This window comes from Apiotrichum porosum, assembly GCF_003942205.1.
Source record: "Apiotrichum porosum strain DSM 27194 chromosome Unknown scaffold_4, whole genome shotgun sequence".
Lineage (NCBI taxonomy): Eukaryota > Fungi > Basidiomycota > Tremellomycetes > Trichosporonales > Trichosporonaceae > Apiotrichum > Apiotrichum porosum.
The window spans coordinates 1,314,359-1,341,428 of NW_021167111.1; the positions used below are offsets into that span (position 1 = coordinate 1,314,359).

Below are 27,070 nucleotides of genomic sequence, written 5' to 3' on the forward strand. Positions count from 1 at the left end.
TCTCGGGAGTCGTCGGGCGGTCCGCTTAGGTACTGAGGCCTGAGATTTCGGGACCCCGCGGCTGGGTTGCGTCCGGGAACTAGATGGCGACTAACCCCGGCAAACGTCGGCCACGTGGAGGGTTTCCGTGCCGCGCGGAGCTGTTGTTGAGAGTCGTGTGGGAGGTGGCGACTAGAGCACAAGCGGATGACGAGCAAGAGCCAACTTGAGCCAGTGGCTCGGTGATAGATGATGATGTGGAAGGTGCGATTTGACACTGACGGCACGCAACTCGCTGATCCTTTTTTAGTGCGGTGCACGCTAATGATATGGTAATAACGGCTGTAAGGGTGGCGCTAATAAATTAAAAAAGCTAATAAAAGCACCCAGATGGCCCAAAGTGGCGCAAGGGCCATGATGCGAACGTCGAGGTCCCGCATTGCAGCATTTGACGCGGTCATCTGTCGTTATGTACTACATGGAGGGGGATGATGGTCACTCGCATGAAGCTATCTTATGTACACTGCGTATCGAATATCGGCTAGCAGCACTGTGCCCTCATGCCGAACCGTACAGTCTGGGAAAGGGAGAGAAGAAGTCATCGGCATAAACGTCGTCATCGTCGAGGTCGTTGTCAGGCTCCGAGTACTCTTGTTCCAGAACCTTTTGCGTCATGTACACTGCCTCAAGAGCGGAGGTGTCAAGATCAAGGTCGTTCTCAAGATCAAAGTCGAAAGCCGCACAGGCGTCGGGTTTACTCGTCTCGCTCAAAGCTGGGGCTCGGCTGCCTGGGATCGTGTCGTGTGCAAACGATGAACCGCCGGGACGAGCTTCATCTTGAGGACCACCATCGAGGTCATTGTCGTACAGATTGTCTGTTGCAGACCAATCTTCGTCATACTCAAAGACCTCGCTGCTCTCTTGTGAGCTGGGTGAGGGGCGGTGGTCGCCGACACCGTCGAGGTCGTTGTCAGAGTCTTCTAATTGAACGGGGACGAGAGTGTAGAGCGATGGAAAGGCGCAAAGAGCATGGCCGATGCAACCATCAAGGTCATTGTCAGACAAGTCTGAGCCGCAAGATGATGGAGGAGGAGGAGGCGAGTGGGAGGTGCGCGGAACAGGCAACGAGTGGCCCTCAAAGTCGTCAAAAGTGGCGTCAAACTCGCCTGTCAGGCTCAGGTGCATGGCACCTAGATCAAGCAGCAAGGTGTTGATACTCTTGTTTGAGGGGTCCGTGTGTGTGGGTGCATTCTCGGGAATGAGGCCGCCATAGAAATCTGGAGGCAGGTCCACACCATAGTCGGCGTCGTCGTCCTCTGCCAGGTCGTCGTATTCGTCATCGGAGTCGACCAGTTCCCGACACACGTCATGGGGAGCTGCAGGGAGTGGAGAGTGGGGCGACAGCGGCGGACATGGATCATACGGGTGGACGTTGTGAAACTCGTGGTTGAGTTCTGGGTTCCAGAAGTCGGGAGTGACCTCTTGGAAGGCCTGTGGCTCCAGCTCGTGATAATAGTCCGCCTCGGCCAGCTGTTTGTGAGCTTGGACCTAGGCCAGGAAATAGCAACTCACCTGCGCTCGCCAAGCTGCTAACTTGCCCATGCCGGCCCTAGCTTCTGTCCACTTTGAAGCTCCAATCGCTGCAACACCCCTGGCAAGCGAGTTGCGGAGAGCCGTCTCAGCAGGCTCTCTGGCTTCTTGTTTCCTGTGACGCTCAAGGTATGTTGCAATCTTCACTGCCGCCTCATCATCGTCGCTCTGATCTCGTGGGGTGGCTTGGTTCCCGGAAGCCTGCGAGTCGAGTTTCGGACGCTTCCACGACATGCGAGCTGGTAGGCGAGCCACGGCAGTCACGCGCCCTTCAAAGGTCTTGGTCTGAGCCTGGTCGATTGAGTCGAGCAACGCCCTGCATTGTCCGAGAAGAGGGGTGTTGTGACGAGCTGAGAGGGTGATGAAGCGGTGGGTGGCATCAAATATGGCATCGGGCATGGCCAGGGTTGTTTGGTACTGCTGTCAGTTTAGCCGCAAGGTTGTTGTTACCTTGAGGAAGTCGCCGTCAAAGACATATGGAAACCGCCTGCGGTCAGGAAAGGTCAGGTGTCGTAGGCTTACCGGACCATCTGCATTCGCATCATCTTCTTCATGGCCGTTCCGACCTGCGTTAGGACATCTCCCAGCGTACGAGGCGGTTCAGGGGTACCAGAATCAGAGACATCCTGGCTGGCGGCCGAGATGTTGGAGGGGTTGCCACCATCTGCGTTGGCATGAGTGGGGTTGACCGAGACATCGTTCAGAGTGCTTGAGGTCTGCTTGAACCGCTTTGAAGGGTACGCCCATGACATGCACATTTCCAGCTTCTGCAACTCGGCGACAGGCTCGCCTCGAAGAATGAGAGGGTCCAGGTATTGTTGTTGGTAAGGAAGGGCGGCGATGGGAGTGAGGATGAGTTCAGCAATGGTGGGATCGGGCTCGTCCGGGTAGTCAAAGTGGTCGATTCCCAGCGCTTGCTGATTCTACGCTGTCAGCGTCATGGGTATGCCTTCCTTACGCACGATGGCGAGCCATTCTCCCACGGCTCCTTGAACCTGTGGGAAGAGGAGGTGTGGCTCGGCGTCCGCCAGCGATGGGATGTTCTCCGTGTCCACTTTCCACGTCACTGAGACCTTGCTGCCAATGGGAACAATGACCTTGATGGAATCCTCAATACCCTTGCCGTTGGGCTTGGACGGAGAGAGACTGGATGGAAGCGATACGTGCGGAGTGGCCTTCATCTTGAGGTACGGCCAGTCGTGGTCCTGTGTATCCGGCCTTGAGGGACCTGGGATGCGAAAGGTCGATGGCGGGAGCGGCACGATTGCTACGTGGCTGGGCGATGGCATTGTGTGTATGTGGTATGAGTGATGGAGGCAGAGTAAGCGGGAGAATGTGAGAGACAGGGGGGGGAGGAAGGTGAGAACGAAGGAGGGAAGGTGTGCGTTTATGCAGTCAGCCAGGTGATGCGTGACTTGATGTGACTACCCGGTGTGCACCAGGCAGTCGTCTGTACGCTGCCTATGCGGTTGGAGCAACAGAGAAAGACAGAGGAGGCTAGAGCGAGCTGTTTGGCAACAACAGTCAAGTGAGTGGAATTGGGCGGTTTCAAGATGTCGCGCATGGATCCAAAAGTAGCTAATAGCGTCATTTTCCAGTCCGCTCCAATCGCCATCCACATCGGACCGACTTTAGCTCGTTGGCCGATCGTTGGACCCATCTTGCCATTTGATACTTTGTGTCAACACCCAGCGACCAACAGCATCACCCCACCAGTACGCCTTGTGCGTCCTCGACCTCGTAAAATCGCGCGCATCCCCCCCGCTACCGGCAACCAATCCCCCCATCATTGTCACCGCGCCCGGGTCTGAACTCTAGCCAAAACAATCGGTTCTCATGCCGCCCGTCATATCCCGCCGCTCAGCGGCGCTGCCCACCCTCGTCTCGTTGTCAAAGCTCTTCCACCTTGTCCCCGCTGCTCTCTCGAACCGCCATACCAAGCGTGGTGTGGAATGGGCTGTGACTGCGGCGTCCACCCTTGCCGAGGAGGAGGGCGGAGGTGAAGAGGAGCCCGGACCTGAGCGCATGTTCAAGCTCATCCTTTCGGTCGGCCTCGTCCTCCTGGGCGGTGTCTTTGCTGGGTGAGTGTGCCATTCTGCCCCCCCCCCCCCCCCCCCCCCAGTTTCCTTGCTAACGGAAAGTCTTACTCTGGCGCTCATGGGCTCTGATGACCTCAACCTCCGCGTCCTTGCCGCCTCCTCCGACGATCCCAGGGAGCGCTCCGACGCTACCAAGGTGCTCCGTCTCCTCGGTCGCGGTCGCCATTGGGTTCTCGTCGTTCTTCTCCTCGGCAACGTTGTGAGTGGTTGCTTTGCTTGCACCGCCTGCGGTCTACGTGTGCTGCAGCAAGACTGTGTGTGTACTCTGGGCCGAAGCTAACCCAACCCACCAGATTGTTAACGAGTCCCTGCCCATTTTCCTGGATGACGTTCTTGGCGGCGGCCTTGCCGCAGTTGTTGCTTCGACGGTCATGATTGTCATCTTCGGAGAGGTCATTCCCCAAGCTGTACGTATGTTTGGCACTGGCCAAGTCTGACATTGTACAGGTCTGCGTGCGTTATGGGCTTGCCATCGGTGGCTACTGCGCGCCAATGGTCCACGCCCTCATGATCTTGTTTGCGCCAATCGCTTGGCCTATCGCCAAGTTGCTTGATTGGGCTCTTGGCCACGATGCTGGCCATACGTAAGTCGGCGGGTAACAAGCGAGTACTGACACCCGCCTAGGTACAAGAAGGCCGAGCTCAAGAGCTTCCTCCAGTTCCATCGCGAGGGCGAGGAGCCCCTGCGTGACGACGAAATCATCATTCTCAACGGTGTGCTGTCGCTCAACGACCGCCATGTCAAGGAGATTATGACCCCGATTGACGACTGTCTGGTCCTCCCCGCGGACAAGGTGCTCGACCACGATGCCGTGGATCACATTCTCATCTCGGGCTTCTCTCGTCTTCCCGTCCACGAGCCTGGACAGCCCGACAACTTTATCGGCATGCTCCTTGTGAAGAGGGTGAGTGTGGCAGACACCATGTGTGCGGTTCTCAAGCTAACACCCCCTTGCAGCTCATCACATACAACCCGGACGACAACAAGCAAGTGTCCAGCTTCCCGCTTCTTCCTCTTCCCGAGGCTACTCCCGACCTCAACTGCTTCCAGGCCCTCGACTACTTCCAGACTGGCCGTGCCCACCTCCTCCTCATCAGCGAGACTCCAGGTCGCCGCGGCGGCGCCCTCGGTATTCTCAGCCTGGAGGACCTTATTGAGGAGATTATCGGCGAAGAGATTGTGCGTTGCGGAATTCAGCAGAGTTGTCCTAACGCCACTGCAGATTGATGAGACCGACCGGTACCAGGACAACCACTCGAAGCGCAAGGCTCAGCGCAAGGCCACTCGCGAGATCATGCGTAGGTATTCACCAAAGTTCATGGGGCGTTTGACTGACAGATACTAGTCGGCATTATCGAACGCCAGCGCGTCATCAACGCGTTCAGCCGCCGGCCCTCCGTAAGTCCAAGCTGGCCATGTCGACTCACACACTGACAGAAGGGCGAGGCCAACTCGACATCTCGTACACAGTCGCCACACCCTACTACTCGTGTGCCACCGCCTGAGGGTATCCTCGTCCAGCTCGCTGGCGGCACCGGTGCCTTCAGCGCCGAGCCGACGCCCATCGAGGCGGCCGTGACCGCCGACCTGGGCTCGACGCCTCGCGCGGTTGTCATCCCTCCCGCTCCGCAGACCCAGGCCGCCGAGGTCGTTGTGACCTCGCCCAACGGCGAGCAGAACGTCATTGTCGAGACTGCGGTTCCCCAGCCTGGCTCGACGCAGCTGGTCGGCGCCGATGCCGCTGCCGCTGTCGACGACACGTCGGCAACAGACCCCGGCGCCGCAAGTGACTCGACGGCGACCCCGGGTTCCAACACCACCACCAGCGCCGACGACGACAAGGACAGCTCGGCCACGCCCGAGCCCGAGCCCGAGACCTCGACCGCGGCGGCCACCACCACCAAACCAAAGCAGAACGGCAAGCGTCGCAAGGGTAAGAAGAACAAGGGCGGTCAGTAGTCATTTTTCCCAGTTGCTTTAAGCGCGTCGTCCAATCTTTCTCTATCCCCCTCGCTTATCCCCCTCCCTCCATGATCTTTCTTTCTACTTTCTTCCCCAAATCGAAACTCTCCCCATCAGCATGCATTGTGTATTGGCTCATGCTCATACCACCAGACACTGAAGTCGCGACTGCGCTAGAGCCGTTCCCCACTGCCGCCGCGTTTGAGCGCGTCTCCCACGCCTTTTTGCAGCGGTACGCCGGCCGCCACGCCCGCGGGCCCGGCGCGGAACGCACCAACGTCGGGTGGGAATGGCGCATAAAGTCGTCCATGGTGAGGAAACCTGTGTTATTTACCCTCTACTCTGAAAGCCGTAAACCTGACAAACGCCCTTCCCCATTCTCCATACAGTGGCGCGGCGAACAGGGATACCTCTTCCGCAGGGACACCAAGTGGTCTGCGCAGTCTGCCACGAGCGCCGACGACCAGATCGACGACGTCGCGCAGGCGATGCGCGACGAGGCCGCCGCCGCCGCCGCCGCCGAGGTTGAGGACTGTGACGACGACGCGGCGGCGCTGGCGCCGTCGGCGGGCCCGCGCTCGCGCGTAGAGCGCGAGTACTCGGTTGTGTGGTCGCCGACGTACCGCGTGCCGATGCTGTGCGTGCGCGCGTGGGACGAGCGTGAGTGGAGAAAAAGCGAGAGAGAGAGAGAGTGGAGTGACGTTCTGCTGACCATGCATATGCACAGACGGCGTGCCGCTTGGCCTGGACGAGATTGTGACGCACGTCCTGCGGGCGGGCGGCGCGGGGGCCGCTGCCGCCGCGAGGGCACACAGTGGCGGCGGCGGCGGGCTGGAGCGGACGGACGCGCTCATGCTCCCCGGCGCGTCGTTCCCGCTCCTCCAACAGACCGAGCACCCGGTCACGGGCGACGTGGTGTGGAGCGTGCATCCGTGTGAAGTGCGCGGTGCGGTTGGGGAGGTGGTTGCGACCGAGGACGAGGAGGAGGAGGACGACGACGACGACGACGACGGACAAGTCGGCGGCGAGCAGTTGCGCTGGCTCGAGGCGTGGTTTATGCTCAGCAACTCGGTGGTGGACCTGGAGGCATGAGGGCAGCCTACTATAATGTACAGGGACAGCGTAATGAGATGCATTGGGGGCCAGGCAGGCAGGTGGAGAGAGATATCAAAAAGAAAAGAAAAGAAAAAGGACAAGCAAATCAAAAGTCCTAGGTCATTCTCACTACATGCCCAGCGAACGCATAATGGCGTAGCCAATGGTGACGATGACGAACGCGGCGAGGACCGAGGCCGGGACACCGTTCTTGAGGAAGTCGCTGGCGCTGATGAAGCGGTGGCCGAGCTTGTTCTCCTGCGTAATGGCCGTCATGTTGGGGAAGCCCGAGACGGGGAGACCCATGCCGGCCGAGCAGATCAGGGCGGTGGCCATGATGAGCAGGCGCGGGTGCGGGTCGGCCATCGAGTCGCCGATGCGCGACGCAATGGGGACAAGGAGCACAGCGGCAATCGTGTGCGAGATGCTGGGAGAAGAGTCAGAAGGATGTCAAAGAAACATTCAACTCACAAAGTGGCAATGACCAGCGCAATGCTGCAGAACACGATGAGGATCGAGTACAGGCCCATGCCGTCGACGAGCTTTTCGAGGACGTGGTCCATGCTGTCGAGGAGGCCCGACGAGAGGACGGCCTTGCCGAGCGACACACCGCCCATGGCGAGGAAGACGATGGGCCACTGAAAGTCGTGGAAGTCTTCCTTGCGCAGGATGCCGGTACCGAAAAAGGCGACAATGGGGATGATGGCGATGATACCCATGTCGCCGACGTACAACTCGACATTCTTCTCGATACACCACAGGGCGATGGTGACGGCAGTCACAAACAGCACAAACCAGTGCTTCATCGTGAGCGAGTCGGTGTTCTTGCGCATCTTGGGGATACGGAGCTCGGCCTCCCAGCGGTAGTTGATGTGCAGGAACGCCCAGATGGTGATGATCGACGTGATGCCGACGGGCAGCGAGATGGCAAACCACTCGAGCCACGTCAGCTCGGGAACCATGGAGCCAAGGGCAATCAGGTTCTGGGGCGACGAGATGGGCGACGTCTGTCCGCCAATGTTGGACGCGAGTGCGATGGCAATCTGGTGAACGAGTTAGGTATGCAGGATCAGTCTAACTCACAATCAGGCACTTGGAAAAGACCGACTTGGGCGGCAACTCGTCGAGGATGGGGCGGACGAGCGCGTAGCAGAGGGTCGGGGCGGCGACGTTACTGATCCACATGGAGGCAAACGTGGCCACCGACATGAGGACAAGAAGGACAGTACTGGGGTTGCTGCCGGCGGCGTTGAGAATGCGCGAGGCAGTCATGTGGTCGATGCGCGTACGGGACAGACCGGCGGCAATGGTGAAGCCACCGATGAGGAGCATGATGGTGGGCGAGAACATTTGGGAAAAGATGAACTTGGTCGCTTCGGCAGCTGTGAGGCGGCGGTCCTCTTCGTCGTCTGAGCGGAGGACACGCAAAACCACCACGAGGAACGGGACGATGAGGGACGTGACAAACAGCGGAATGGCCTCGGACGCCCACAGAATAGTGCAGAAGACGAGCATGGCCATACAGTTGCTCTCCTCGACGCGGTCGAATGGCTGCTTTTGGCACAGCGCGACGAGGGCTCCGACGGCGATCAGGAAGATCAAGGCGCGGCGCGAGATCCACTTGGGGAACACCAGGCGACCGCATGGGGTCCGGAAGCCAGGCTTGGGCGCAGCAAACGCAGGCAGCTGCTCGTCGGGCTCGACGCTGCGGAAGATGCCCTGGCCACGGCGGTCAGAGACCATTTGCGACCACACCGTCTCGCGGTCAATGACAATACGCTCGCGGAGCTGAGCACGGAGCTGTTCCTTGGCGAGCTCTTCGTCGCCGGCGACCACGACGCGGCGGTACACGAAGAGGGTCTTTGAGAGCATGAGGTCGAGCTGCTCCTTGGCGTCCGCCGTCCACGGGAGCGTGGTGAGCACCTTGTCGGTAATGTATTGCTTCTTGAGCTTGGAGTTTGTGTTTTTGTCATACTTTTTCAAAATCTTCTCAAACGCCGTCATGTTGAGGTCGACATACTGCTTAAGTGCGTAAAAGTCGAGCCACAGGGCCGAGATGCGCTTCTTGAAGCCGATACGGAGGACAGTGGCATAGTCCGAGTTGCCCGTCCAGTTGTAGTAGACCGTGTCGTCGAGGTCGCCTGCCTCTTCGTCGCGGTGGACCTCGTCCTGCAGCCACTCGGGGTAGTTGGACGGCTCGATGGCCTGGAGGCCGAGCTTCTGCGTGCGCCTGCCACCGCGGCCCCAGCCGCCGCCGCTCGACATGGACGAAAACGATGTACGGCGATCAAAGTGTGGGTCGTCGGCGGACGACAGGTCTGACAGGGCCCGGCGGTGCTGCGGCACGCGGGCACGGACAGGCGAAGGCGGTCCACCAGTCGACGTGCCACCCTCGTCCTCGGTGGTGCTTGGGTAGACGACCGAGCGGGAGCGTTGACGCGAGCCCCTGCGGACGGGACCGGGGAACGTCGACTCGATAATGTCGGCCTGGTCCGTCGAGACCTTGGCGCGGCCAATCCTCGGCATGCTAGGCAGGCGGCCAAAGACGGATCCACGCTTGTGTAGATGGCGGCCGGGGCTAGGGGCGTGCATGAGGGCATCGCCTTCGTCGGCGTCGTCGTCGAGGTCCTCGTCCTCTTCGCGGATCAGCTCGTCGTCGCCGCTCAGCTCGCGCAACTCGATCGAGTGCACCTCGTCCTCGATAAGGTCCTCTGACGCAAGCAGCTCGGCGAGCTTGGTGTTGTAGAATGTCGCTACCTTTTCGCGTTCGCGGTCGAGCGCAGCGTTAAACTGCTCGGGGGTGGCCCATTTGGCCGACTCGGCGCGGTGCGTCGGCAGTAATGAACCGCGCTCATTGTGCTCCTGGGTTGCGAGGTAAGTTGGGTCGAGGGGCACAGAGGGGAAGAGCTTCTTGAGCGCATCGTAGCTAAAAGGGCGGGGTGTTAGGTGCTGGTACCGGGGCTCTGTGCATGGCAAGCAAACTTACTCGACGTAGTGGTTCCACCACTCGACGTTGCTGTTCAATTCAAGCAAAGTACTAAAAGCACGTGTCAGCGACCACAAAGTAACCTTTGGCGCCATCACAGTGCATCTGGAGCAACTGGTCGCGGTGGCGAGTGTCTGGCGTCCTCATCACAGAAGGCTATAGTCGTGTGACTGATGGGGGACAAGCCCCATGGCGCGCGCCGTGGGAGCAACGACTACACAAACCGCCGGTGAGAAGCAGGGGTGGGTTCACGCCGACCGTAGTGGTCGCGTGCCCGCAAACGATGCCCGATGACGACCTGTGAGGGGAGAGACTTACCCAAACTTCATCTTGTCGCCGGTGCTTGGGAGTGCGGTGCTGTGCCAGCTCCAGAATCGATGAAGCGAGCCGAGAGGGATGACTTCTGGAGACGCGCTATCTAAGGACAGGGCGACGGGTCTGCCGAACGCACGTTGCAGGCTTTCGAGCCTTGAATGGAGGAAGTGGTCCAAGGTGACAGGGTAGGGGTTCTGATTGGGGGGTTAGGGAGGGCGTCGCTGCCCATGAGGTGGTGGGGGGGGGAGGGCGGGCGGTGAGGCGGGGAGAGACGGGTGGGGAGTGAGAGGTAACAACGACAAGAGAGAGAGAGAGGATGGTGTGGATGAGACCCGTATGGCGTGTGTCCGTCGCTGCTGGGAGAGGGCCAAACGGAACCGCCCAGTCCAGTGACGGCACAGCGATCCGACGCCGCTGGCGTAGTGGAATGTGTGTGCCCAGGCTGTGAGGGCCAGACGGGGGGCCGGATCAATCATGGCCCGACAATGCAACACTTGTACAGCAACGCCCAGCCCCCGTCCAATAACCAGTTGGCCTTGCGTTGCATCTCTCGCCCCATCACCATATCGTCTCGCGTACAATGCATAGAGAAAACACAACGCTGGTGTGGGCGGCTGGGGCTCTGGTCAATTGCCGCGCCGCCATTATCATCACGGGATCGGCGACCTCCACCTCCTCATTTAGATGCCATAACGGGCAATGAGGCTCGCAGTCGCGTCCTTGATAGACTCGTCAAACGAAGTGTACTGGATACCCAGGACACGCTCCGACTTTGTGTGGTCATAGTAGTTGGAGCCGGCGTTGATCGTCTCGACCTTGGATGCATCACCGCGCGGGTACGTCGTGCGCTCGGGCCAGTAGTGCTCAAACGCCTGTGTCTCGTCAGTTCTGTTGCTGTTGGCTCGTCGTGGCAGACCTCACCAGGACAAAGTCATTGGGCGAGGCGGGTGCGTTGCTGAGGATGAAGCGCTCACTGCCAGCCTCGGGGACGATGAGAGCACGAAGGTGGGCAAGGGCCACTGACAGGTCAGCGTTGGCCTCCCGGGGCACACAACACAACAGTGGCACCGACCATCGCGAACGTCGACGCCGTTGAACGGGGCAACCGAGGGAATGTCCGACTGCGGTTTGTTGCCTGTGAACCACTCGTGGATAATAACTGGATTGTTAGCTGCACCGGTTGCCATGTCATAGCTCACCAGTCGACTCGTTGATGTCCTTGATCGTCGCTGCCTGCTGCAGAAGCGGACCCCACACCATTGACGGGTTGATGGTCACGCCGTCCCAGTGCGGTTGCTCGACCTCGATAAACTGCCAAAGAGCCTTTTCTGCAAGCGTCTTGCTCGCTGCACATGTCAGCTCGGGGTGTGTGCAAAAGTTCGTGGCCAGCACACGTACCGCGGTACTTTGCAGTCGCACTCGCGTTGCGACCCAGTGTCTCGCACTCGTGAACGCTCGTCGTGTTCCAGTCGGCCTCGGTAAAGCTCCACTGTTTAGCACCTTCTCCTGTGTGCACTTACCAGTGGGGCTTTGTCACATTGTCGTTTATAATCGCCGCACACGAGCTTGTAACGACCACGCGCTTCACTTGAGGACTAGGCCCGCGTCAGCTGTTGTACCCAGCCCCAAGTGTAGGCTGCCTCACTTGATCCTTTGAATACTGTTGAGCAAACCGAGTGTACCGTGGACAGCGGGACCGATGAGCTCGCTGGGATCGTCGGCGTGCCAGTGGAACGGGCTCGCCGTGTGCGCGACACCGACCACGTCCATGACAGCTGCATCGAACGCGCCGGGCTGAGCACACCTGATCAGCTGCCGCCCCCACCCCAACGTGCCACACAGCGACTTGCCGTCTCAATGTTGGCAACTACGATATACGCGAACGGGACGGGCGAGTCCTTGAACAGGTTCTGGAGATACTCGCCCTTTGCCGCTGTGCGCACTGTGCCGCGCACGGGGAAGCCTGCGTCCAGGAGAGTCTTGACGACGTGACTGAGGATGGGTGTGTCAGTGTGGAACAATGGGCAGCCTGGGGGGTGATTGCGCACACTGCAACGAAACCGGAGGCACCTGTAACGAGCACCAGGGAACCGGGGGGTATAACAGGCATGGTGATGGGGAGGGGGGAGGAGAGTGGTATGGGATCAGTGGAGTATAGCTGTAGCACAGGAGGCCGGCGATGGCGAGAGCGAGGATGAGAGTGTAGAATAGCCGAGCGAGCGACCTCCACCCGCGCGCGGGCTTGACCTACGTCACAGGTGGCTTCTGGCGCGACGGAATGGCTTAATGGCGTGTGAGTTGCATGTGTGCGTTCACTGTGCGCAGTTGCCAGTGGGGGGGGGGGGGGGCAGAGTACCAGAGTGGGGGACACCAGTAGGACCTGCAATCAGCGACAAGTGCCATGTGCAGAGTGTGGTTTTCCGTTGGATCTTTTGGTCCCCCACATGCTGCACCAGGGCACCATCGTGTTTCAAGGCTCTTGCAATCAGTAGAGGGTGGGACTGAACAATGATACAATGATACAATGACCACGCACAGAGGGTACAGAGGACCGTGACGACAAACACAAGAGGACCCCCGTTTCACATTGTCCTGATCACGCTGACAAACGCTGGCTCGCTGGATCCCACGTCACGACAGACAGAGACACCCAACACACCCACCCGTCCGTCACACTGTGCGTTCTGCGGTTGCCACACTGGTGCGTGCCTCAAAATGCCGCACACACCCACCACCAAAATATACTCCCGCTCGCACACACACACACGCCCCCTCTCCCCCCCTCCCCCGCCCCGGTGGAGGTTTCCAAGACGACGCTGCGCTGGCCCTCGCGGGGAAGCGCTCTCTCCTCTCCATTCATCTCACCGTCTCTCCTTATGTTCAGGTCCATCCTCCCCACTGCCACCCGCACCCTCTCCAACACCCGTCTTATCCACTCCTCTGCTATCAGAATGGGCGTCACCATCGAGGTACGCAGCATGCACACACACACAGAGAAACATCCACAGAAAGGCTCACCCCTCACAGCGTATCTCTGCCGGCGACGGCGTCAACTTCCCCAAGAAGGTACGTGCCACGCTGGCCTGTCTTGGCCCGTCTTGATGGTGATGGTTCTCTTTTGCTGACTCGCTTCCTAGGGCGACCGCGTCACCATCCACTGTAAGTCGGCACCCGCCCTCGGCGTGCAGCTCCGCACAGAGTAGCTTGCCAGCCATGGCGGCACCCCTCGCGCCGAGATCCGGCAAACGCCCCTGTCGTCACACCCCCCATCCAATCTTCGACCACCTTCTAACCCGTCCACAGACGTCGGCACCCTCCTCGACGGCTCCAAGTTTGACTCGTCGCGCGACCGCGGATCCCCCTTCTCGTGCACCGTCGGTGTCGGCCAGGTCATCAAGGGCTGGGACGAGGGTGTCCCCCAGCTCTCGGTCGGCGAGAAGGCCGTCCTCACCGCTACCCGTACGTCCGCACCTTTTCACCTTTCCACAGACACTCTTGGGCTGACTCTTGCGCAGCTGACTACGCTTACGGAGCGCGCGGATTTCCTCCCGTTATTGTGCGCACAAGGAGACCTAGAAGGACGTTTGAACGATGTACTGACTTTCCCAGCCCCCCAACTCGACCCTCAAGTTCGAGGTCGAGCTCCTCAAGATCAACTAAATCTCCTGCGCGCGCCAACATCTTGCACCGCCACCTGTTGGCCTAGCTAGGGACGTAAAGTGAAGTAGGAAACGAAAGTACAGGAAACTGTAGCGTATAAGATGCATATGCTGTACGCTACCCACATGTCGTATGGTGGAATGAAGTGGGCGTACGGGGACCGATTCGGATGATCAACGATTAGATCGCACTGCGGCGCCCGCGGGGGGGGGGGGGCGCGATCGTGGGAGTCTGCCACGTGCGTCATGTCACATTGCGCGGCGGTACTGCGGGCCGGGGCGCCTGGCGATGCGTCATTTCCAGCCTCTGCAGAGCACGTCACCGCGTCACGTGCGGAGGCTGGCCGGGCTGGTTCATGGCCTCAATGGCTCTCTGTGGCACAGGCTCATAGGCCCGCAGCGTGCTGCAAACGTCAGTGCGCCATGCCGGTATCCAGTGCAACAGTGTTAGAGTCAATATGCAACTGCATCTCATCTGAACAATGTACAACTACGTACCTTGCCTGTGTGCACATGTTGGTCGTGTTAAAAACAAGGAAAGGAGGAAAGAAAAAAAAAAAAACAAGAAAAAGAAAGAAAGAAAAAAAAGAAAAAAAGAGCAGAAACAGGAGTATGAAAACAAACAACGATAAATGAGTTTGACTTCACGTTTCCACGCGGACACTGCCTGGAAGGGCATGCGCCGCTTACATGACAGCATCGACCGCGGCAAAAACGGCCGCAGCAGCGATAACGACGAACGAGGTCACGGTGTGTCAAAAGGGAAGGCGAACGATGCAGGACCCAAGAGAGGGAAGACAGACGCAGAGGAAACCGCCCCGTCTGCAGACGCACCATATCCCCACGTTCACATGCAACTCTCAATTTGGCACAATTCTATTAGGTTTTGTAGCATCGAACAGTAATATAAATAGGCGCTCTACGGTACAGCGGGAATGGCAGGGGCCAAGTGGCATGCGCACAGTGGCAGGGGCAGGGGCAGAGCACAGCGCGAGCGGCCGAGCCGGCCTCGCAGGCAGTCGTATGTGGATGCAGGGAGAGCGAACAGGACGAGTGGCAGGGGAAGAGCACAGCACGAGTGGAGGGGGAGCAGGCAGGTGCACAGGGGGTTGATCGAGTGGTGGCAGCGTGCAGGGCACTCCCTTGTTGGAGGAGGCAAGGAAGGATGATAAAGTCCTCGCGCAAGAACTCGCCGTCGCTTCAACGGTGACATGTACCGTACAACGCTGAGGGCTCCTCATCCGTCTTGATCGTGCTGGTGTTCCAGAACCAGTTGGAACGTTGGACACGCGCCTCGGGGCGCTTGCGCGCGAGCAAGGTGGGGATCTCGGGCACCGCGGTGAAGGTGTAGACGACATAGTCGCCTGCGAGGCTGGGCTTCCGACTGTTGCGGACATGCCTCTCAGGCTTGTGCACGACCGTCTCCGTTGGGCAGATGTTTAGGGAAAGGAGGAGAGTTTTGATGTCGCGGAGAAGGCGACTGTGCCACCGCACGCTCTGGGAGATGACGTATGTGTTGGTCTCGTAATGGTAGCAGCCTCCGAGTCAATGAGGCCCGCGAGGGTGGCAAGCCTCTCCTTTACGGCTCCAGTCATGAGCCCGGCGGGAATGTGCGTCTGGTCGCCGGCTGGGCCAGCCGACGAAACGGCGCGGGGTGACAATATCCTCCTTGCGCATGGCCGCCAGCAGACCATTGCAGCTTGCCTTGTTACCGTCATCGACATAGATGGCCTCGGCCATCTCGTCGACCTCTTCGCGATCGTACCCTCCACGGCGGTGCTGAAGACGCGTCTGGCGGACAATTCTGCGGTTGACCGCCGCCTGGTCGCGGGCACCGGTGCGCGGAAGCTCGCCGTCAGGGCCAACCATAATCACCTTGACGTCGGAGGGGCTCTCCGTGTCGGGCGAGGGGGAGGTAGGGTGGGCAGCAGCGGGGCGGGGAACAGACGCGGGGCCGAGAGGTGGGGTGTTTGGCGAGTTGTCAGACAGTGGGGTGACAGGGCGCTCCACGTCTTCGTCCTCCTCGTAGGCCTCCATGATGATGTCGAAGGCGGCGTCCAAGTCGTTCTCGCCCTCGAGGCGCTCGTGCTCATCGTCCTCTTCAAACTCGCCAGTGACGATCTCAAGGTCATCGTCGTCGTCGTCGCCGACAACATCGCTGAGATGGCTCTTGACATACTCCTGGATCTGGCGACTGATGTTCATGGGGATGACGCTCTGCGACAGGCCCGAGGCCTGGGAGTTCGGAGCTTTGGAGATGGGGCCAATGGACGGGACAATGTGCTCGGGGGCCAGGGTGCTTGGAGCCTCCTCGATAGGAGACGGAGTAAGATCTTGACGAGCAAGCTGGTCGAGTGCAACCCAAGCGGTGGGGAACACAAGGTCGTTGTCGATGTCCTCGGACGACAAGATACGGCGGGGGCGACGGTTAACAGCGGGGGAGACGACGAGCGCGTGCGCTTTTGAGTTGGAGGGGGCAGCAGGAACTCGTCGATGTCCTCCATGACCACGTCGTCACCAGTAGTGCTTGGGACAGGACCGTTGTCAAGTGCCATCTCGGACATGCTCTGGGACACGGGAGGAGACCACGGGTGGAGAGGAGACGCGAGCGCCGGGGGAAGTCCATTGGCGAGGAATGCCTGGGCGTGACTTGGGGAGCCACGTCCAGCCTTCTTCCAGGCCATTCCAGGCCTGGTCGTCAATGCCCACGCACTTGCCACTCGACATTACAGTTGGACTAGTAGGCACTATGCAGTGTGTTGTGGTTGTGGTGAATAGAGTAACATGACGAGTATGAAAGAATACAGGAGGACCTTTACAGAGTGACGTCGGCAGCGGCATCACCCAGTGGGACCTCCAACAGGCTGGAGGTTGCTGAAGATCTGGCGCGGATACTGGACATTGGAAATCAGCCTTTCTATAGGATGGGTCAATCATAGCCACTTCGAATGTAGGGCGTTGCTACTGCAGCGTTTGTGTCATTTGTCTGGCATTTCATTAATGCGTCTGATCAGCTTTGAGACCGTCGTCACGTTGTGGACGCAGTGTAGGGAGGTGATGGGTGGCGGAATCTGCCCTACTATGTAACTGCCCGTGCAAACTTGCGCCCTCGAATAACGCCCAAGCAAAGTTCGCACGCGTCGATTCCGTGGACTGCCACTTCCAAGTTGGTGGAGGTTGGCCGAGGGACTCCAATTGTGATGGATGCCCAGAAGGCATTTGTGCCACGTCGATCAAAAGTCCCAGAGCGCACATGGCCCAGAGGAACCAGACCCGAGGTCGATCATTGGGATCACTGGGATCATTGCACTCAACACCACTCCTGCAGACAACCATCACGGGAGTCTTGGGGACTGCTTGCCTCCTGCTGCACGGTTATAATGTTACATCCTACTTCAACAGCCACGACCGAGGACAGCGCAACTAGGCCACGATCTACTAGTAACTACGGCCACGGGTGCTCCCACGGCCTCGAGATCCCCCACGCGATCCGCGGCCGCCGCCGCCGCCGCGACCGCCTAGACACCCATGTCAGCTGTTGTTCATAGCTAGAGCAGAGACGGAGCGTAAAATCGAGTAAACCGATATTCTTACCAGAGGAGCCTCCGCGACCGCGCCCACCTCCACGCGAGCTAGAGCCGCCCCCACCGCCGCTGCCGCCCCCGCCGCCGTCAGAGTTACCACGGCGGCCATAACGCGCAGCGGCCTCTTCGGTCGTTTCATCAGTCGCGGGCACAGTGTCGGCTCCGATACCGTCTGTACCAGCGTCGGCACCGTCCCTGGCGACAGCCTTGGAGCCATCGGCGGCCGTGTCCTGGGCCATGGCGAGGGTGGCCAGGAGGGTGAGCGCGACGAGGGAGGCACGCATGGTGTTTTGGGTGGGTGGCTTTGGTAGGTGGGTGAGAGAGTAAGTAGTGGGGGGAGTGAGTGAGTGACGGCGGGGAAGAGTGACAGCGGAAAGGGTATGCTCATGGATATATGATGCGAACGGGCGTGTTCGGTGCTCTTGGGCACCATGGCCTGGGACATGGGTACGTGAATGTAAGTGCTTGGCGTCGGGATGGGTGGGCCCCGACCGTCTGTTGCCAAGACAAGAGCGAGTATGAAAGAGAACATTGTCTCAATGCGCTCCTGTCGATCAATGTCTGGGCCGTCTGGGTCGCTCCACGAAAAGAGGCGGTCATGCCGAAAGTCCCGGAGCCGTGGTCTACCGCACCACGTCAATGCGTGTTGATAATGCTGGCACCGCGTTTTACGTTCCGCAGGTTCAGATCTGACCGAGATCGAGACAAGCGCGCCAAGCACAACCAGTATGCATCGCCTTCAAGGAACAGGGCGGGATGGCATGGCCCAGAAAGTTCATGGCCATTTGGCTCTTTTGGGCGCGCGGAGGAACCTTCCTTGACCTTGATGTGAGGTTAGCATCTGTGTCCCAACTGCTTTCCTTCCCTCCTTCCTTCATTGTTCACACCGTTGTCGTTATCGTGGTGCATCGAGGAACAAGTATAAACAATACGGATGGGTATAAAGGGCGGCGTCGGCGCTCATCCAGTGGCACTTTCAACGCCAACCGCGACTACAACATCCAACAGCATTGCAACGCCTCACGGTGTCGCGCTGAAGGCGACCCGTTGGCCGTTCTTGGCCGACAGGTTGACCGTGACCTTGAGCGGACTCGTGCTGACCAGCGTGGCGTACGTCGAGCCCGAGATGGCGCTGGCCGAGAACGGGAACGTGACCGTGACAGACGTGGCGGTGTGCGAGGGGTCCGACACGGCGAGGCTGTAGCTGCTGGTGCTCTTGGTCGACCACCCCACCGAGCACGCGGCCGACGCGGTCAGGCTTCCCGTCATGCCTGCACCGGTCAGGGATCCCGCAGCGAAAAAGTGGGCAAACGTCGAACTGGACGCGGCGTGCGAGACAACGTGCCCCACACCGCTGGCCGTGTTAAACGTCACGCCGGGGCTGGATGCGCGCGCGGCTGTCGTGGCGGCGTCGGCGCCCGGAATGACCATGTACGCGTAGCTCGAGCCCGTGGGGTTTGTGCCGTGGTTGGCAATGATCCTCACAAAGTCGTTGCTGACGGTCGTGGTGTCGCCTGCCGAGTCGGAGCCATTGTTGATGGCGTACCACGTGCCCGAGTTGCTCTCGGTCAGGACCGTGACGGGCGCCCCCGACGACGAAAGCAGAACGTAGCCGCCCGTACCGGGAACGTGTACCGAGGCGGTGACGGCGATGGGGCTGGCGCTGGCCGTCTTGCTGGCGCCGTCAACCACGAGCGTGGGCACCTGGCCAGACGCGAACGCGCGGTTCTCAATAGACGTGGTCACGGCCGAGCCCGACGTGTCGACGACGTTGGTGCCGACGGCCACGACAACGTCGTCAAACGTGTACCAGGTCTTGAGAGCGCTGAGCGTGGACGTCGAAGGGCTGTAGCCGACGAGGTTGAACCCGACAGTGCCGCCAATCCCGTCCAGAGTCACACCGCCGTTGTAGCTGTTGGTGGCGCGCTGGATAGCAGTGGTTCCCGCCACCGTCGTGATGGCGTACGTGGTGGCCTTTGCGGTGATACCTGGAAGAGCATAACTGTTGACCGTGGGCCACCAGTTGTCGGAAAACTGGCCGTCTTGGCCCGGGACGTACAGGTACGCAGCACCGTCGCCTTGGTACCAGCCCCTGTAGTTTTCGCCGTTTCCCCACTCGAAACGACCGATGCGCGTCGACGAGGTCGAGACGGTGAATGAAAACGCGCTGCGGCGGTGAACAAGCCGCTCCTGGCCCGCGTGCCAAAAGGTTGCGCTCATCGGGTCGGCCGCGGTCACGGACGAGTCTTCCGAGACGCTGAGGAGGTTGGCCGCTTGAGACAGCCCGAAGCGAGTGTCGCTCGCCCAGTCTGGACCGGTGTAGCGCGAGGCATGCCCGCGGACCAGTGTCTTGAGGTGCGTCGCCAGCGTGGCGTTGCCCGAAGACGCCGCGGCGGTGGCGAGCTGGGCAACGGTGGCGAGGAACGTAAAGCCATCGTCATAGTCGCGCTCACGCTGGCGTGAGACAAACCGGCCGCGAACAGTGTCCATCAGGCGACCGTTGTAGAGGTATGGCGCAAACGAATTGTCCACCACGCTGTAGATCATCGAGGCGTTGGGGTCGGTCACGTTCCACTGGCTGCCCGACAGGAGCGAGACAATGACTGCGAGGTTCTTGAGCGCTCCGGTACCATAGTTGCCTGCGTAGGGGAGGTATGTGTGCTGCACAAAGGCGCCGCCGGCGTAAAAGCCATCGCCCGACGTCACGTAAAGGAAGACCGAGTTGGACGGTGTGCCGCCGCCGCTGAGCGCGTCGCGACCCAGGGCAATCTCGGTGCCGTTGTTGGTGATGATGCCGCGGAGGGCCATGTTGAGGGCCTTGTCGACGAGGTTGGCGCCCGTCTCAATCACGCCTGCCGAGGTCAACCCGCGGTGCAGTGGGTCCGGTGCCCAGTGGTCCATGGCCGTGGCCAGACGGGTGGTGAGGTTGGCGGGCATGGCAGAGCCGAGGCACGACACAGTGTCGACAATGTCGCGCGGGATTCCAATCTCCCACCACCACCAGTTGCCATACTCGCTTCCTGTCGAGGTATAGTAGGCCGTCGAGAGGTAGTTGAGGCCGCTGACAATCTGGGTGGCGACCGATGACTGGTTGTACTGTGCGGTCCCCGGTGTGGCATAGCATTTGGCAATCGCCAAGAGGCGGTCAAACTGGACGCCGAGGTTGCCACTTTTGGACGCCGCGTCGCCGGTCATTGGCAGGTCGGACCACAGCGTCGTGCGCGAGCTGTCCGTGACCATGCTCGAGAGGTATCCGGCTGACGTGGTTGACAGGGCGCTCGCCTTGGACAGCAGCGACGAGTAGTAGCTCGGGGGCGAGCTCATGGCGCCCAAGGCATTCATGGTGCTTGCGCCGGTCAGAAAGTCGACGCGCCGAGCGATCATGTCGGACGCGGTGGTGCTCTGGGCTGCCGCCACGGCAATGTACGGCAGCATGAAGAGCAGGCCGAAGAGGGCCTGAAGCGTCATGGTGGAGAAGAGGGGGGAGTGCGGGGTGTGGACAGAGTAGGCAGAGAAGGGGGGTATGCGGGGCTCGCCTTTGGAGACTCCATGGGCCCCATGGGCCCCCTGGATATGAAGCAAAATGCAGTCGCGTCAACGGGTCAGTTTAGTGGGAGACGGATATACGTTGGAAGAGAAGCCTTTCATTCGTGAGAGGGGGTAGAGTGCGCGCGGCCCGGCATTCGGCGGCACACACAGCGGCGGGACATTCGGGCCGCGATACCCCCACTCGTGCACTCGTGACTCGGGACCACACCCATACCCCCCCGTGACTCTCTCTGGTGTTTGGCGACGGTTACAGTTGGGCTCCACTCTGGCTCCACACGCACACCCCCAGGCCCCAGGTCAATCGGTTCCAACCTATCTCCATTGCACATCCGCTCCATCCTCCACAAACTCCTCACACACACACACAAATGTCCACAACGACTCGCAAAGCCAGAGCGTCCAAAGCATGCGAACCGTGCCGTCTCCGGCGCATCAAGTGTGTTGGTCCTCCACCATGTCTGCAATGTCGCACCGGCGGCGTCACCAGTCAATGCATCGTCCGCCAGAAAGCTCGACCTCAACGGTACGCCGCACACGACGTGGCCCATGTCGTTCCCGCATACACTGACAGCTTACTCAGTGCGCCGTCATCTGTCCTACTGCGTCTTCAACAGGACGAGCCAGCAGAGGCGGACGAAGGAGGAGGAGCAGGAGGAGGAGGACCTGTGGCCGCGACGCTGCCATTGCCAGCACCCATCCCGTCTCTGTCGGACCTGCAAAACCTGTCAAACATGAACAGTATTTCAAACATGCCACCATTCACGTTATACCAGCCTGAATCGCCGGCGACCCGCCGCCATAACCCACTCAACGACGTCGAGGACGCACTGGCACTGTGGTGCGCGGGCCCAGGTGAGCACAGACGAACCCGGGAGACCTGCTGTGTACCGTACCGGTGACCTGACGTTTCCCAGGTGTCCGCATGTCATCCTTGGTGTTCAAGGTAGAGGCGCGGTTGACCGACCTCCCCTCGACACCGCTTCCACTAGAGCCGATGCTCGGTGAACTGGAGGACCGACTGATGGCGCAGTTCTTTGAGGCGTCGTCAAACTCTATCAGGGGCGAGAGGACACGCGGGGTGGACAACACGCTCCTCCGTTCGCTGTACGGTCGATACCGCAGGGTGCCGAGCTCCCTCACAGAGGACCAGAGGGCCATGGTGTGTGCTGCCCTTTGCATCACCCGGTATGACGAGCTCCGCCGGACGATCATGGACGGTTCGTCTGGCCTGGACACGCCGCGCGAGGATATCATCTACTACCAGATGGCGAGCGAGGCCCTTCTCAAGTGGACCCACCCGTCGCTCACTGCCGTCTGTAAGTGATAGCGAGGCTGTCCCCATGCACACGCTCGCTGACGTCAACCAGGGGCTATCTTCTACCTCATTGTTTACGCCAGGGAGTTGGGTGGGCCCGACGAGACACGCGAGCTCATTCAACGATGGGCATGGCACATCACCGAGCTGGGGCTGCACCGCGCCGAAACGGCTGAACTGTACCAACCTCACGGCAACGTCCTCGCCCTGTTCTCAGCCTATTTCTACAGCGATGTGTGAGTTGGGGAACCCTCGACGTTGTGCGGGCAGACAACTCATTGACGCACAGGTTTTTGGCGCACATGACCAACCTGCGCACTTGCCTGCCGTTCAACGCGTTCGACATCGACCCGACCCCACCGCCAGGCATGTTTCCAGAGTGCCTCAACCAATGCCTGTTCTTCACCGCCAAGTTTCTTGCCGATTTCGCAAACGATTCCGTCGACACGCAGTCGCCCGAGTACATTGCAACAGCAGAGGCAACGTGGATGCCAATCATGCGCGAACTGCGTCACGCCAAAGACACCGAGGGCCCCAAAGTGAAGATTGCCTGGTCGGCCTGGGCCCAGATGCGTTACAACTGGTGAGTGGAGCGACCGCTTAAGCTCGCAGCTAACTAAACCGTACAGGCTGCGGTGTCTACTCTACATTCCCCACATGCAGCACCCCATCTATGCGCCAAACGCGTACACAGCTATCGCCCGTGCAGTCGAGCAAATCATCTACACCTATGTCGACCTCGTGAGCATTGACCAGCTCAACACGACATGGCCACAGTTGCAGCGTCTGGTGATCGCTGGCCAACTGCTCATTCTCTGCTATGACGCTGGCGAGTTTCATAAACGAGAGGCCCAGACACTCTTCCAGCTCTTGATCGACATGCTGCTCCAGCACCAGGGGGCCTGGCCCCAGACCTCGGACCTGATTGCGGGATTCAAATCCGCAGCACAGGTGTTCGGTAAGTACAGCAATGTTGGGTGAAAAATTAAAAATATAAAAATATCAGTGCTGAACGCCCCGCGCCACAGGCATTACCGTCAGCCCCGATCTGACTTTGCCATTCGATCCGCAGTTTGTTGGAAACGCAGACGACATTCCCTTCTGCCAGTTCCCGTATGACCTCGGTCTTGACTTTGAATTCCTCGAGTTCCCTCTCCTGTAGTAATACCATGCATCTTGAAGCTTGAAGTCATGTGCCAAGAAATGCCACAAGGCCACAAATAAAAACGCGGAAAACTGTGTCTCATTTCCAATGTGACATGGCGCGGCGGCATGACGAAGGACCGGAGATTGTACGGCCCGGCTATGATTAGCTGTGGTTTGCCAGTGCGTTCCGAGCTACACCCGGCGCATGATGCCCTTTTTGCCGTCGTTTGCATAGAGGCGCTCTCAGCGCGGTCAGCGCGCTCAGCGCCAGCAACGAAAAATTCGGCGCAGCACTCAGGGGATTACCCCAGGAAGTTGCTTGGAAATACCTTGGAGGTTGGATGGAGTGGCGAAGGGCCGATCGCTCCATGTCCCTTTTTTGTGCCCCATGCTGGGTGGTTTGTTGCCCCGCATGGAGAGATGTGGGTCGTCGACGCGCTCGGTATCCATCGCACTTCCGCCTTCTGTGCTTCTGCCTCTCCAACACGAGCAACAGTGGCCTGACTGCCCCGTCCCCCTCCCCCACATGCCCACCCCTTCGCTCCGAATCCCCGAGGCACATTTTGTTCTTAAGAGCCCGTGTTGTCATCTCATCCGACCAGACCAGCCAACAATCGACACACACTCGACCTCCTCCTCCCCACACTACACAACAACACACACACACAGACACCCCCACACCAGTTTGCCATGGCGCCCCACACCCCAGAGGACAAGGCAGCAGAGCTCGCCTACGTCGAGGACAACATCGACTTCAAGGCCGAGCAAAAGGTCCTCGAGCGCGTCGAGGACAATGAGGCCGCCGGCTATGTCGACCCCACGCTCGTCGTGAGCGAGTCCGACGACAAGCGTCTCCGCCGCACCATCAACCGTCGGTGAGTGTGGCTTCTTTGTTTTTGGCACCTAGTGACTGTAAGCTAACTGTGCCCGCAGCATCTTGCCTCTTCTCTGCCTCGGTTATCTCTGCCAGGCCCTTGATAAGGGCACCGTCGCTTCAGCTTCGTGAGTTTGCCTTTTTTTGTTTGGATTTGATCATGAAAACCACACGCGCACGCGGGGCTGACTGTGGGCCAGAATCATGGGCTGGATCGAAGACGTACACGCCGTGGGCCAGGACTACGCCATGACTGCCACCATTCTTTGGTGTGGTATCATTACCGCTGAGCCCCTCGCCAACCAGCTTATCCGTCGGCTGCCAATGGCCAAGCTTCTCGCTGGTGGAATCTGCATTTGGTCGATCGTGAGTGTGACAGAGCAGCGCCAATCTCGGGTGGCACTTGCTAACTGCCTCCCCCAGCTCCTCATCGGCATTGGCTTCTCCATGTCTATCCCGCCCGTCTTTGCCCTTCGCTACTTGCTTGGATTCTTCGAGTCTCTGATCGGTGAGTGCCAGGGGGACCATTTTAGATGGACAGGTTGCTAACATTTCGCAGGTCCCGTGATCATCTCGATCATGGTCCAGTGGTACAAGGTGTCCGAGCAGCCGTTTGTCACCTCGATGTGGCAGTGAGTCCTACCTGCAAACCTAACCTAGAGAACAGCTTACTGACGCTGGCTTAGGTGCATGCTTGGAACCTCGAGCATCATCACGTCGCTCCTTGCCGTGAGTTTTGGGAGCCATTGACATGAATGAAACTGACGGTACAGTACGGCTTCTACCACCTCCAGGGCGGCAAGCTCAAGTCGTGGCAGTACCTCCACATCACCATTGCTATCATCTCGTTCATCTGTTCGGTCATTGTCTTCGTCTTCCTCCCCGACTCGCCCACCAAGGCCAAGTGGGCGTCTGAGCAGGACAAGAAGCTCCTCGTCGAGCGTGTTCGTTCCAACAACCAGGGTCTCAAGCAGAAGCACTTCAAGAAGGAGCAGATGATCGAGGCTCTCACCGACCCCTTCACCCTCTGCCTCTTCCTCCTCTGTGTCTTCAACACCCTTGTCGTCGGCGGCGTTGGCGCGTTCGGCGGTCTCCTGGTCACCAAGGCCTTTGGTTTCTCTGTGAGTTGCCCCAGTCGCGTGTAACCTCAAACCTATCCTCTCGTCGTCTAACGCATTACCAGACCCTCGAGGCCCAGCTGCTCAACATCCCCACCGGCGTTATCAGCATCCTTACCTTCATTGGCATTGGCTACTCGGTTCGCAAGACCGGACAGACCTGCCTCAGCATGATCGGCTTCACCATCCCCAACATTGTCGGCACCGTTGTCCTTCTCACTGTCACTCCCGGCGACAAGACCAAGGGCGGCCTCGTGTTCGCTTGGTACCTCATGCAGATCTTCGGAGCTGTGAGTTTACTGACACTGTCTTGGCCACGGCGAGCTCAACTGACACGCTCGCTCCTCAGTGCTACCCCGCTGTCCTCATGCTCCTCGCCCGTAACGTCTCTGGACACACCAAGCGTTCCATCGTCTACGCCACTACCTGTAAGTAACCCTCTGTGACCACGAGAGAGAGCGAACAAGACGCTAATTCCCTTTTAGTCGCCGGCTGGGCTGGCGGCAATGCCGCATCGAGCCAGCTGTTCCAGGCCCAGTGGGCTCCCCGTTACTTCAACAGTCTCTACATCCACCTCGGCCTGTGTAAGTTGCGCTCAAATTCCAAAACAGCGGCTCATACTGCTTCCGAACCAAACCCTTTTGGCTGACACTGTTCTCCAGACGCCTGCTTCATCGCCATGGCCCTCATCACGCGCCAGGTCCTCGTCTCGCGCAACAACAAGAAGATTGCCGCTGCCAACGAGCGCATCGCCATCGAGGGCGAGGGTATTGCCAACCTCCACGCGTTCGAGGACTTGACCGACCGCGCGAACCCCGACTTCCGCTACTGCATCTAAGCTGCTGCTGCTGCAGGCCGGGAGAAAGGATCTGGAGATGGGTGTGCCCATGGGGCATGGGGAAACGCAGGGAAGACTGGGAAGTTGTGGGACGAAGCGGTTGGGTAGCGTTAACAGTTTGGGGATTAGTGAGCGGAAGGGAGAGAAAATGGGACTTGGTATATATTCACCGATGCACCATCTGCACTTACTGGTCAAGAGAGCGTACAGTACAGTACCATTGGCGAAAGTGGCATGTGAGTGGGCAAGTTCTTCGCCAGCTTCTTGCTCTGCTCTGCTGAACAGCAACCTGCCTGCTGCAGAAGCCAGATATCAGAGACCGGAGACCTAGTTGGGCTCGGAGCGCCACATGACTTGTCGACGGATCGACAGGGTGGCCCCGCACACACACCGACTCTCGTCGTGTTTATATAGCAGACTCTGGCACTCAGTTCTTTATCGCTATGTCGTCATGTCACAACAGGTTATGAGCCTGGCTATACACTCTGGTCCTCGTTTACACGTAACCGGTAACCTGACCATTTGCCACTGTTTATCCTCCTGGGCTAAATTTTGAAAACAAGGGGGTGTTGGAGTTGAAGCCGCTTGGATGCGAAGACTACACGGTTGGCACCGCCAGCCATGCCAGAAGCACACAGCGCATTTACCGGAGCCAGAAGCCAGATGCCAGAAGCCATAGGCCAGAGAGGTGTACAGCATCCCGCTGCGCATTTGACGTGGACGCAAATGTGTGCTCCACATGGCCACATGCCTTTTGGACGCCGGCACGCCGACGGGAGCAGGACTGAGGGCCACGCCGGCGAACCCGGTCACGAACGCCGAAGACTCCGGCACACGCCGTCGCCCGCGCCCCGTCCGCCCATTCAGGAACACCCGCGTGTCCAGCTGTACATGGCAGTCCTAGGTTGTGCTTTACCCAAGCCTATAATGCAGAAAGAGATCTGCAGGAAGAGCCAGTCT

The 27,070-nt window shown here is 59.5% G+C and overlaps 10 protein-coding genes across 10 annotated transcripts; 4 read left to right on the top strand and 6 right to left on the bottom strand.

The window, feature by feature from the left end:
* Positions 1 to 537: 537 nt before the first annotated feature.
* On the bottom strand, positions 538 to 2,858 carry EHS24_007227 (uncharacterized protein; the record flags this gene model as incomplete). Its single annotated transcript, XM_028622599.1, has 5 exons — positions 538 to 1,509; positions 1,552 to 1,986; positions 2,020 to 2,056; positions 2,092 to 2,492; positions 2,532 to 2,858. The coding sequence occupies 5 exons, from the start codon at positions 2,856 to 2,858 to the stop codon at positions 538 to 540; spliced, it is 2,172 nt and encodes a 723-aa protein (XP_028477491.1).
* Positions 2,859 to 3,405: 547 nt separating this feature from the next.
* EHS24_007228 (uncharacterized protein) lies at positions 3,406 to 6,723 on the top strand (the record flags this gene model as incomplete). The annotated part of the gene is made up of 12 exons (XM_028622600.1): positions 3,406 to 3,650; positions 3,711 to 3,867; positions 3,962 to 4,075; positions 4,116 to 4,252; positions 4,294 to 4,573; positions 4,627 to 4,848; positions 4,892 to 4,967; positions 5,015 to 5,067; positions 5,107 to 5,620; positions 5,785 to 5,942; positions 6,021 to 6,291; positions 6,359 to 6,723. 12 exons carry the CDS (start codon positions 3,406 to 3,408, stop codon positions 6,721 to 6,723), a joined length of 2,592 nt encoding a protein of 863 aa, XP_028477492.1.
* A 132-nt stretch (positions 6,724 to 6,855) lies between these two features.
* On the bottom strand, positions 6,856 to 10,041 carry PHO91 (low-affinity phosphate transporter; the record flags this gene model as incomplete). Its single annotated transcript, XM_028622601.1, has 5 exons — positions 6,856 to 7,153; positions 7,198 to 7,769; positions 7,810 to 9,652; positions 9,713 to 9,763; positions 10,031 to 10,041. The coding sequence occupies 5 exons, from the start codon at positions 10,039 to 10,041 to the stop codon at positions 6,856 to 6,858; spliced, it is 2,775 nt and encodes a 924-aa protein (XP_028477493.1).
* Positions 10,042 to 10,707: 666 nt separating this feature from the next.
* GRE2_5 (methylglyoxal reductase (NADPH-dependent) gre2) lies at positions 10,708 to 12,137 on the bottom strand (the record flags this gene model as incomplete). The annotated part of the gene is made up of 9 exons (XM_028622602.1): positions 10,708 to 10,899; positions 10,949 to 11,046; positions 11,100 to 11,186; positions 11,227 to 11,373; positions 11,426 to 11,511; positions 11,548 to 11,622; positions 11,673 to 11,821; positions 11,866 to 12,019; positions 12,076 to 12,137. The coding sequence occupies 9 exons, from the start codon at positions 12,135 to 12,137 to the stop codon at positions 10,708 to 10,710; spliced, it is 1,050 nt and encodes a 349-aa protein (XP_028477494.1).
* Positions 12,138 to 12,903: 766 nt separating this feature from the next.
* Positions 12,904 to 13,687, top strand: FPR1 (FK506 binding protein proline rotamase rapamycin-binding protein; the record flags this gene model as incomplete). Its single annotated transcript, XM_028622603.1, has 6 exons — positions 12,904 to 12,996; positions 13,055 to 13,093; positions 13,165 to 13,186; positions 13,331 to 13,486; positions 13,543 to 13,583; positions 13,637 to 13,687. The coding sequence occupies 6 exons, from the start codon at positions 12,904 to 12,906 to the stop codon at positions 13,685 to 13,687; spliced, it is 402 nt and encodes a 133-aa protein (XP_028477495.1).
* Positions 13,688 to 15,231: 1,544 nt separating this feature from the next.
* Positions 15,232 to 16,413, bottom strand: EHS24_007232 (uncharacterized protein; the record flags this gene model as incomplete). Its single annotated transcript, XM_028622604.1, has 3 exons — positions 15,232 to 16,145; positions 16,205 to 16,335; positions 16,400 to 16,413. 3 exons carry the CDS (start codon positions 16,411 to 16,413, stop codon positions 15,232 to 15,234), a joined length of 1,059 nt encoding a protein of 352 aa, XP_028477496.1.
* Positions 16,414 to 17,204: 791 nt separating this feature from the next.
* Positions 17,205 to 17,554, bottom strand: EHS24_007233 (uncharacterized protein; the record flags this gene model as incomplete). Its single annotated transcript, XM_028622605.1, has 2 exons — positions 17,205 to 17,221; positions 17,281 to 17,554. 2 exons carry the CDS (start codon positions 17,552 to 17,554, stop codon positions 17,205 to 17,207), a joined length of 291 nt encoding a protein of 96 aa, XP_028477497.1.
* A 736-nt stretch (positions 17,555 to 18,290) lies between these two features.
* On the bottom strand, positions 18,291 to 20,738 carry EHS24_007234 (uncharacterized protein; the record flags this gene model as incomplete). The annotated part of the gene is made up of 1 exon (XM_028622606.1): positions 18,291 to 20,738. One exon carries the CDS (start codon positions 20,736 to 20,738, stop codon positions 18,291 to 18,293), a length of 2,448 nt encoding a protein of 815 aa, XP_028477498.1.
* An 830-nt stretch (positions 20,739 to 21,568) lies between these two features.
* On the top strand, positions 21,569 to 23,296 carry EHS24_007235 (uncharacterized protein; the record flags this gene model as incomplete). Its single annotated transcript, XM_028622607.1, has 6 exons — positions 21,569 to 21,671; positions 21,734 to 22,135; positions 22,187 to 22,370; positions 22,424 to 22,717; positions 22,764 to 23,092; positions 23,163 to 23,296. 6 exons carry the CDS (start codon positions 21,569 to 21,571, stop codon positions 23,294 to 23,296), a joined length of 1,446 nt encoding a protein of 481 aa, XP_028477499.1.
* Positions 23,297 to 23,970: 674 nt separating this feature from the next.
* Positions 23,971 to 26,110, top strand: EHS24_007236 (uncharacterized protein; the record flags this gene model as incomplete). The annotated part of the gene is made up of 11 exons (XM_028622608.1): positions 23,971 to 24,155; positions 24,214 to 24,282; positions 24,355 to 24,520; positions 24,578 to 24,662; positions 24,714 to 24,786; positions 24,841 to 24,883; positions 24,928 to 25,275; positions 25,338 to 25,562; positions 25,622 to 25,700; positions 25,758 to 25,856; positions 25,935 to 26,110. 11 exons carry the CDS (start codon positions 23,971 to 23,973, stop codon positions 26,108 to 26,110), a joined length of 1,548 nt encoding a protein of 515 aa, XP_028477500.1.
* Between the last annotated feature and the right edge of the window lie 960 nt (positions 26,111 to 27,070).